Genomic DNA, 10,345 nt, shown 5'->3' with positions numbered 1-10,345 from the left:
GTCTTTGAAGAAGACTTCTCTTGTGTTTTTTTTTAGCCCGAAGAGACAAAATAAGCCTAACAAACATTCTAAACCAACCAGTGAGCCCCAGACCACCCTGTCCCTTCACGGCTGGGTAGCTTTGGCAAATCTCTTCACCTCATTGAGGCTCAGTTTCCTCAGCGGTAGAAATGACATGGTGCTGGTGTGAGGTTTCCGTGAGCTCACACCAGCGGACAGTGTGGCCTGCTCTGGCCCCAGGAGACTGCTCAGCAGATGTGAGCTGTGAGGTTGATAGTGCATTTCTCAGAATCCTTAAAAAACGATGACTCTCTTTTGGAAGGCAGGGCCAGGCTGTGGAGTGGGTGTTCCTCGGGCAGCACAGCTCTGCGGCTCCCAGGCCGTCCTCCTTTTGCAGGATTTTTTTTTTTTTTTTTTTTTGGCATGCTTGCAGCCAAGTCTTGGGAGGGTTTCCTGGACAGAGGTCCTTGTGGCCGCTGCCTTAAGACTTGCGGCCGAGGCTGCCACTGCTTTCTGACCCAGGCCACTGCAGGCAGCAGTCCCCACACACACAGCATGGAGCTCTGGGGAGCCTACTTCCTCCTCTGTCTCTTTACTCTCCTGACCCCCATCACTGCTGAGTCGCCAACCCCCAAGGCCAAGAAGGCTGCAAATGCCAAGAAAGGTAAGCTGGGGATCACGGCCCCTCCCCATCTTCCAGGAAGCAGGTCACCCCCTCCTTTGTGTGACCTCATGCTCCTTCCTTTCATTTCCTCCCTGATGGGTCGTCCTGAGAACTTTGGTGAAGTGCCCTTTGGGGGCTAAAGGAGTTCTCTCTCTCTCTCTCTCTCTCTCTCTCTTTTTTTTTTTTTTTTTTTTTGGTGCTAAGAATTGAACCCAGGGCTTTGTGCATGTGAGGCAAGCACTCTACCAACTGAGCTGTATCCCCAGCTCTGCAGAGTTCTTTTAAGGGGGGGGGGATTGCCAGAACCATAAGGGCCCCAGACTCTTAAAATTGGAAAGAACCTTCCAGATCATCTGAACTGACATCTGCTCCCCCAACTCCTCAGCCTTTTAAAGAAACCAAACCTTTGGTTTGGCAGTGTGGAGATGCTCAACTCCCACCAGGGGGTACTGTGAGTTCGTGCTTTGTAATCTCAGGACCTTGCTTTTCTCAACTGTAAAATGGGGAGAGTGGTAGTTGCTCAAAGGTTTTTTGTGAAGATTTGATGATGCTAATTAGGTAAAGACACCTAGCTCAGGGTCTGGCACATCTTCCAGGCAGCAGGGCACAGGGCGTGCTTAATGCACAGGGGAAAAGAGGGGACAAGGAAATCTCAATTCTGTTGGGTGTCACAGCCTGTCTCTGCTGCCTCTGGGGTGTGGAGTGCTCTTAGATTGCCTTGGTTGCATGAGACCTGCCCTGCGGCCTCTCCAGCAGTGAGGTCACCCTGGGCTGCTTGGAGACACCAGCTGAATGTGATGGCAATAGATGGGGCTGTTGTCCCACAGGCTCAGAGGCCAGCAGAGAGAGTCCAAGGAGGAGAGGGTGGGGATTTAGGCAGAGAAACAGGCTGCCAGAGCCAAGACCCAGCAAAGGAAGGAAAGAGGGTGGGGTGTCCTCTGCCCTTCTCCAGCTCCTCTGTAAATGGGACAGTGAGCACATAAAGGTCCATGGGGACCATGGAGCCTGCAAGGCTACAACAAAGAATAGGGCAGATCTGGGAACTGCTAGGGAAAAGGTTCGGGGCTTGGGGTGGTATGTGTGAGGCCCTGGGTTCCATCCCCAGAACTGCAGAAAAAAAAAATTAAAAATCAATCTCCAAGACTGAGCTTACAAAGTGAACAAAACAGGATGGATACTGTGCTAACATTTATTTTGGAGAAGGGATTAGTGTAAGAGTACACATTAATTGTATATGCATAGAATTTTTCTGGAGGGATCCACAAGAGCAAATAACAGTGGCTACTTCTGGGAAGGCAAACAGGTTGTGAGGGAGAGTATAACTTTTTGAATGGTTTGAAATTTTAAATTATATGCATACATAACCTTTTACGAAATATCCATTTAAAAGAGATGGTTAATATCCATGAGCATTAGTCAGTGGTCACCAGGGGAGATTCTTTGTGAAGGAGGCAGCTCAGAGCAAATAAGAGAATTTCCTTTCTTTTTTAAATTTTTTTTTTTAGTTGTAGATAAACACAATACCTTATTTTACTTATTTATTTTTATGTGGTGTGGGGGATTGAACCCAGTGCCTCACATATTCTAGGCAAGCGTTCTACCACTGAGCTACAACCCCAGCCCCAGGAGAACCTTCTTTCTTTCTTTTTTTTTTAAATTTTTTTTAATTTTTTGCACCAGGGATGAACTCAGGGGCACTTGACCACTGAGCCACGTCCCCAGCCCTATTTTGTATTTTTATTTAGAGACAGGGTCTCACTGAGTTGCTTAGCGCCTTCCTTTTGCTGAGGCTGGCTTTGAACTGGTGATCCTCCTGCCTCAGCCTCCCAAGCCCCTGGGATTACAGGTGTGGTTCACTGTGCCTGGCCCCAGAAGAACTTTCTAGTGTAGAAAATAGTTGCTAATTCCTCAAGTTTACTGAAGATTTGGTATGTGTTTATTTAATTTGTAATTTATGTCTTCAGTGGTGTAAAAGGAGGGGGTGAGAGAAGGCAAGGCCTTGATCCTTCCCTGCTGACACCCGGGCCTCTGCCCCAGCGGTCTCCATGCCTTGGAGGCCCAGGCCTCGGGAGCCCTCACAATAGCACCAGAGCCCACCTCAGCGTTTTGACTCTGGTTGGATTTTCTTCCTTCCAGCGAAGCTATGGAGCAGTCCCTCTGTGCTAGACTGATACACACAGTAGCCTGGAAGCATGGTCCCTGCTCTTAGGATGGGAACTGGGGTGCTTTTCTTTCAAGCAGCAGCATCCTGAAGTGGGGGGTCACGTTATAATCCAGGTGCTGGGCCCCCCCAACAGAGATACCCACTCAGGGTTGCAGTGGCCCTGACACTGCCTTTCCCAAAGGTCTCCAGTGATTCCCAGGACTGAGTCCTAGCAGCCACCTTGTTATGGGGCTGCACACAGATGTGGGGGACGGTGCCCAGGCCTCGAGGTAGAGAACACGATGGCAGGGCTGGCGAGAGGAGGGAAGGACAGGGTGGGTTAAGGCCCTGCCCTGGCCCCAGGGTGGACAAGAAGGGGGGCCCGGGTGTTTCTGGGAGCTCACCTGCTCCTCCTGTGGCCTATGACCTGGCTGCTGATGGATGTCAGCCTGAGCTGGGGCATGCAGGGAGGGCTCAGGGCTGGAGCTCTAGGGGCCACGTGGCCACAGCTGGCCCAGGAGTTTGGGAGGGCAGAATGTCCTTTTAAGGGTCACAGCCCTTAGAACAGGGACCCGGGGGAACCTGGAGGGCATTCACTCCAACAGCGCCCATCAGGAACCCAAGCCCTGGAGGCAGAGGGGCAGCACTGGGCGCCCTGACTCCTTGCCCAGACTGTAGGGACACCCCCAACTCCCACACCTTCCTCGGTTAGCGCCTTGCTCCGTGGTCAGTCCCGGGAGGATCTGACACATCCAGGCATGTTTACACAAAGTATGAAAGGTACCCGCTTTGAACTGACAAATTATTAAATTATTATTAATTAAAGACACCTCTTTTTCTGGTCTGACCCAGCCTAGCCAGGACAAGGCTTAGGACCTGCACATGGACCTCAGCTGAAACCCTTGTGCAGTACCCAACTTGCACAACCTCACATGGTGCCCTGTGCTGGTGCATTAGATGAGTGGGTCCAGAGCTGCTGTGAACTCAAAGGCTGAGTCAGAGGCTGGGGGTGAGGCACATGTCACCCCATTGCTAGTTTGCCAGCCCCCCAGCCCTCTCTTTTTGCCTTGCTCATCTGGGTGTTTCTTTCCTCGTGTTTGACAAGCTACATCACTAATCTCTGTATATCAAAAGTCAGGGTGTTGTGTGCAATTTCCCTGCAAAGGCTCAAATGGGTGGACAAAGGCTCTGACCTCAGCCCTCGTGAATGTGGACCGTAAACTGACACAGCCAAAGCCTTTCCCCACCCTCTACCCAGAGCTCAGTGCAGCCCTTACAGAAGCCCCTGGAGTTTCAGAAAGACTGGGGTCCACCCAGAGATCTCTGAACTCACACACATGAACAGATCTGTGTTCCCGCCCGCCCCTGCCCACACACCACACACATAACCAGCTCCCAACAGGCTGGCTCCCAGTTATAGAAGGCTGGCCTCAGTTTCCCAATTTGTGAAATGCTAGTGTTATAGAACGACACATTTCCCAAGGCACGAGGTTGATAGCACCACACAATGGCACATGGGAAGGTCGAGCCTAAACCTGGCCTGCAGCCGTCACTAGCGCACTGGCGGTTAAACATGAAAACCTGGTTGCTTCCACTTGTGCACGTGTAACTGGATGGGTGCACCTCCGTGCTAAGTGGGAGCTAGGTGGTTCCAGGCTTACAGAGTCCTCTGAGCTGGATTGTTATCCTCCCATTTTATAGATGAGGAAACAATTCAAAGAGGCTGAGCAATTTGTCCCAGGTCACCCATGTCTGCCACCTGCCAGCCCCTGCAAATGGTGGCATTCTGTTCCTTTGTTCCCGGGCTGAAGAGCCTGTCCTGCTGTTCTGTGCTCCTTCTTCCATCTTAGGGAAGTGGTCTTTAGGCTCTCAAGGGCCCTTGTCCCTGCTGTCAACTCTTCTGGAGCTGACAGGGTGGCTGCTCCCTGGCCCCTGCCAATCCCAGCCTCATCCAATCCCCAGAAAAAATGGGGACATAGTGCATTGAAGTGGGAGCAAGTGAAGGATGGGTCTCACTTGGATCCTTTCTGCATTCACACTGGCCATCCTGTCCTTTGAAAGTGCCATCCTCTGTCCCTCCTAGTAGGTCATTGGAGGACCACTACCAGGGACAGAGAAAGAGAGAACTCACCCAGAGAGCAAGGCTGAGGGGAGTCCTTTCCCTTGTCCATCTGAAGCTGGTCCTCTCTGCCTGTCCCTTCCCTGTCCTGGTCTCTACTTCCTTCCTCACGTGTTTGTGACTGTCCCCATTTTCTCCTGACTTCATCCTAGATGTCGTGAGCCCAAAGATGCTTGAGGAGTTTAAGAACCAGCTGGACAGCCTGGCCCAGGAGGTGGCCCTGCTGAAGGAACAGCAGGCCCTGCAGACGGGTGAGTGGGGCCCTCTCTGGGCAGGAGCACAGCTGAGAGCCCAGGCTGGTGGCTGTGGCCAGGAAGGTGTCTCTGACTGCCAGCCAGCATCAGGGCCCTGGCTGCATTAGGCCAGGCCTGCAGGCCAGGGCAGCAGGGTCAGGGAGCCCTGTCCCCAGCCCGCTTCCTCTGGAGAGATCCCTGACCAGACCCAACCAGGCATGCACAGCTGTCTCCGCCCACAACAGGGAGGTGTGGCAGTTGAACTGCCCCAGGAGGGCAGGAGGCTCCCCAACAGGAATCATTACTGCCCAGGAGAAGTAGGACCCCCAGGCCACTCCAGGGACAGAGGTAGTGGCCCAAACTGACATAGCTCCCAGGAGATGCTCCACTGAACAGCTTCCGCAGCCCTGGAGCCATGCTAGACTCAAAGTCATGTCAGCAGTGTGACTGGTGCTGTCCCTTTGAGTCATCTGAGGCAGGACTAATCACCTCCAACTGAGCCCAGTGAGGCAGGGAGAGATCTGCACCCAGTCCCACAGAGCAGGAAGCTCTCTGGTCTGTGCCACACTGGGGATCAGGCTTCAGCCCTCCTGGCTCTGCACTCCCCTGGCCAGCAAAGATGTGTGACATCGCACAGCTGGGGACTAAGGTCATAGCCACCTGTCCAGCAGCCTGAGAGCTCCATTCTCCATACTCCGAAGTCTCACCCACTCCTCTATGACCTTGGCCTCCAGTCCAGGGAGCAGGGAAACGCAGTGTTCTCTCGGGTGGTCATCTACAGTGCCTGGTGCTGTTCCAAGTGTTTAATGCATATATAGAGGTCCAAGGTGCTCTCTTCCGCGTCTGCTGATTCCTAGGAAGTCCCTGGCTTCCTGAGGGATCTCCTTCTGTAACCACATCCCACAAATCACCTTGATAGTGAACCCACCCACAGCAAACAAAACCAATCAAACCAAAGTGTATAAATCAGGGCTTGTGGAGGTGAGGCTTCTCCCCTGTCCTCTGCCCTTTTTTCCCTTCCCCCGTCAGCAATGCATGTGAAGGACCCACGCAGTATGGCAGAGCCAGGCACAAAGAGACAGCTGCTTTGGGAAAGGGGTGTGGCCTTGGGCCAGGTGGCTGTCTCCTACAGAGGCAATCCCCCCAAAGGGCTGAGGGCAGAGGGCTGTCTTTCTGCACATTTCCAGAAGCAAGTCCTTCATCCTTAGGGGGGCCTAGGCAGAGTGCCAGTGTCCCCAGCAGGAAGAAAGCCTGGTGTGGCTAAGCTGCAGGTCAGCACGAGGCAGAGTGGCTGAGTTGGGACAGAGTGTGTGACTAGATACCTCTGTGAGGCCTCAGGTCCCTGTTGAGGGTTGACAAATGCCCATGGGGGCATACATGGAGATGTTGCTCTGTTGATATTTGCTGCATGGAGTGGAAGTAACCAGGTGAGCAGGTGAGTGAGTTGTAGGGGTAAAATGGGGGAGGTGGAATGCTGTGCCTGACATTTGTAGGGCAGCAGCATAAGGCACACACCCCATCTGTCTACATATTTAACTTAGAAGTTAAGCGATAAAACAAACTGCTCAACAAAAACACCTCTGTCCTCCTAACTTGACCAAATAGTATTTCCTACAAACTTTGAGGCCAGATTCAATTTGAGAATTCTTAAGAGTGCCCACCTCTTCTGTTTTGTCTTCTGAGGGTCTTGCAACTTCAGCCTGCAGCGCTCAGTCCCTGGGAGATCTGACCTGGGAAGAGGGCCATTGCAGGCCAGGGATCACAGGTCCCAGGTTCCCGGGTGTGGTCCAGCTCAATGTGGGCATGCACCCTGGCCATGCAAGCCCTGGGATATTAGAAGGGTGAGGCAAAAGGACCATAGCTGGGTTCCCTGGGAGGCTGGCTCTGAGATGGAGTGAATCCACACTTCTGGGGGTGCAGGGAAGGGAGTGCAATGTAATGGGGTAGGGGAGAGTTGACGTTAGCCTCCGTGTGTGACCCCACAAGAGCCAGAAAGTGAAAAGAGCCCTTGAGAATCATCCTGCTTTGAATGGAGGTTCCACTCCCTCAGGTGGCTCTCAGCAGCAGAGAACGGGATCCCAGTGGCAGGAGTTTCAAGAACAAGGATCTGGGCTCTGTGCCTCAGTGTCCTTCACAGCAGGGTCTTTTTGCCGGAGTCTAGGGGCTGTAAAGGTCGTAGAAGATGGGATGAAGGATGGTGGGCCTTCCTGGGGCTGAAGAGGGTGGCTCTTTGGCTTGGAACCGGGGGCCCGCAGTGACAGCCATCTCTCCCCCTCTCAGTCTGCCTTAAGGGCACCAAGGTGCACATGAAGTGCTTCCTGGCCTTCCCCCAGCCGAAGACCTTCCACGAGGCGAGTGAGGACTGCATCTCGCGCGGGGGCACGCTGGGCACGCCGCAGACCGGCTCCGAGAACGACGCCCTGTACGAGTACGCGCGCCAGAGCGTGGGCAGCGAGGCCGAGGTGTGGCTGGGCCTCAACGACATGGCAGCCGAGGGCTCCTGGGTGGACATGACCGGCGGCCGCGTGGCCTACAAGAACTGGGAGACCGAGATCACGGCGCAGCCAGACGGCGGCAAAACCGAGAACTGCGCCGCCCTGGCCGGGGCGGCCAACGGCAAGTGGTTCGACAAGCGCTGCCGCGACGCGCTGCCCTACATCTGCCAGTTCGCCATCGTGTAGCCGCTGGCGGTGCGGCCGAGGAGGGAGACCCGGGGCGGGAGGGGTAGGGGTGGCGGGGTCCCGGGGAGGGGCGGGGATCGCGCGGTCCGGGGATCTTAGGGCGCCCGGGGAGTGTCAGGGGAGACCTTGCTGCTCCCGCCCTGGTGCCTCCTCTTGCAATAAAGTCGGTGCAACTTCTGGAGTCCCTGGGGTCTGTGCTCCGTGCGCCGGGCGGGGCGGGGCCGAGCGGCGGGGCGGGGCCGAGCGGCGGGGCGGACTCGGGAGGCGGGGCCAGAAGGCTGGAGCTGCATATGCAAGAAGCCAGCTGAGCACAAGGGTTCCCACCACCCAGGGATACACAATGGGAAGACCGGACAGAGGACCGGGTCGGGGGAAGGGAGTGCGAGAGAGCGGCTCTTTTTCTTTTTATAACTTTGTGTACCTAATCTCAGACTTCCAGAAAAGTTCCCCAGATGTTATCATTTCCTTATATTTGCCTAAGCCTTTTATTAGTTTTTGACAGTAAATGCATTCGATTCCCGTTTATCCCTAAATACTTCAGTGTGTGTTTCCTGAAAGCAAGGATATGGTCTTACACAAGCAACAACACGTTTATCAAAATCAGGAAATAAACTGATCTGGTATTGTTATCTAAGTTACAGTTGTTATTCAAATTTTCAGGTTTCTTTTTGTAGACCCTCTTCCATCTGTTGGAATCCTGCACACCCACCACCCCCTCCATTTCTCCTCTTCCTGGGGATCTGGGATGCACTGAAATACTGGGACCTGCTGTAGGGTAGGGGAGGAGTGGGGAACATCCATCCACCTTCTACCTCAACACACCCTGGGGCTGGGGGGGTGGTCCAGGAGCCAAATGTGGCAGTCACCAACACTTCCCCACCAATGACCAAAGTGTCCCCTTCCTTCATACTCACAGAAGGCTAGTCAGGGGGTCCAAGTGTTGCTCCATGTTGTCATGGAGCAGTTTTGAGCCCACCATATTGGAGGAATTTTTACTATTATTATTAGTAGAAGTAGTACCACCAGAGGTACTTAACCACTGAGCCACATCCTCAGACCCTTTTAGTTTTTATTTAGACAGGGTCTCACTAAGTTGCTTAGGGCTTTGTTAAGTTGTTGAGGCTGGCTTTGAATTTGCAATCCTCCTACCTCAGAGTCTTGAGCTGCTGGGATTACAGACGTGCATCACCATGTCGGGCATGGAACTTCAAACATGTCATCTGGTTTAGTTTTCTCCACTCAGGATGAGAAGTGTCATGACCATCATTTTACAGGAAAGGAAATCAAAGCTCAAGGAAGTTCAGTGGCTTCTGTTGGTCACAAAACTAGTAAGTAGTAGCCGAGTCAGAATTTAACCTAGGGTTCATTCCAAAGCCATTGGCCTTTGTAGCACCACTGCATGTTTGCTTCCTGTGACTGGAACTTGCCTGAAATAAAATTAAGAGGTGGTCTAATGTTCCCCAGAGGGTATTGGCCAGCTCCTGGCAAGACCTGGCCCCGTCAATCACCATAAGCCTGGCTCTAGTGACACCTTCCGGGTGACGTTTTCTGCACCCCTCAGCGGTGGCCATTGCTCTACTGTCTGGATTTCCATATCACCTTTTGCTCCCTATCTTCTATTGTGTCTTGCCTTCAGTGATAAATGGATGATAGTTGATATGCTGATGCGGTGGGTTGGGGAGGCAGCTTACAGTGAATGTTGTACCTACTCTGTGCCAGGAAGTCTGTTTGTCATTATCACAGAAAGCATCTCACAAAACTTAACATATGGGAGGAGGTGATGAGATCCGTTGCTGGAAGTACAGAAACTGAGACTCAGAAGGACGATGCCATATGTTCAACATGGTCCAGCAAGTGAGGGGCAAAGCTGAGGCTCAAATCTGTCTTATAACTCAGTTCTGAACTCTTTGACCCCCGCTCCCTGGGGCTGAGAGTGGCCAGGGTTTTTTCAGACTTCCTAAAATGAGTGGCTGCCCTCAAGAGGACAGACACCACTAGCCTCTGTGAGAGTAGGACCTGGTGGGAAGGTAGTCACTGGGCCACCATCTGGGCCGGCAGCAAGCATTACCTAGCTCCAGCAGCAGGTGGCAGTATGGGCAAGAGAATCATTGCACATCTTTGACCTACCTCTAATGTTCTTGCTTGTGGGACACCTGTCCTCTGATTTTGTCTCTTTTATCGGAGGTTCTCACTGCTGGCCTTGAGCTCCTGGGCTTCTGGGAGCCTCCCACCTCAGCCTCCTGATGATCCTGTCTTTATTTTAAATGTTCACATCTTGTTCATCATGAATATTTTAGCATTAAATATGAAATGATAGTGTGTTCAAATACAATTGATCTGCTTATGGAGGATTTTCTTTGACATCCCCTTAAATTTTGTATCCCTGGTGAGTGCCCCATACACCTCTTTAGTCCCTGATCTGCCTCAGAGGTAAACTTGGGAGCACGTTTTTAGATGTAATACAATGATGGTTTTAAGGGAATCAGTGTCTAACTCTTCATCTCC

General features: G+C 52.7%; 1 protein-coding gene across 1 annotated transcript; it reads left to right on the top strand.

Annotated features, from left to right (window-relative positions):
- The first annotated feature begins 418 nt into the window (after positions 1-418).
- On the top strand, positions 419-8,021 carry Clec3b (C-type lectin domain family 3 member B). The gene is made up of 3 exons (XM_005337899.5): positions 419-664; positions 5,079-5,177; positions 7,440-8,021. The coding sequence occupies exons 1-3, from the start codon at positions 424-426 to the stop codon at positions 7,838-7,840; spliced, it is 741 nt and encodes a 246-aa protein (XP_005337956.2). The 5' UTR covers positions 419-423; the 3' UTR covers positions 7,841-8,021.
- The last annotated feature ends 2,324 nt before the right edge of the window (positions 8,022-10,345 follow it).

This window comes from Ictidomys tridecemlineatus, chromosome 2 (assembly GCF_052094955.1).
Source record: "Ictidomys tridecemlineatus isolate mIctTri1 chromosome 2, mIctTri1.hap1, whole genome shotgun sequence".
Lineage (NCBI taxonomy): Eukaryota > Metazoa > Chordata > Mammalia > Rodentia > Sciuridae > Ictidomys > Ictidomys tridecemlineatus.
The sequence above is the reverse complement of the archived record's forward strand: the minus strand, read 5'-3'. Positions and strand labels throughout refer to the sequence as shown.

Coding starts and splice junctions, on each gene's coding strand:
- Clec3b (XM_005337899.5), top strand. CDS start 424: ATGCTTGCAGCCAAGTCTTGGGAGGGTTTCCTGGACAGAGGTCCTTGT. Junction 665..5,078: donor GGCTGCAAATGCCAAGAAAG/GTAAGCTGGGGA, acceptor ACTTCATCCTAG/ATGTCGTGAGCCCAAAGATG. Junction 5,178..7,439: donor ACAGCAGGCCCTGCAGACGG/GTGAGTGGGGCC, acceptor TCCCCCTCTCAG/TCTGCCTTAAGGGCACCAAG.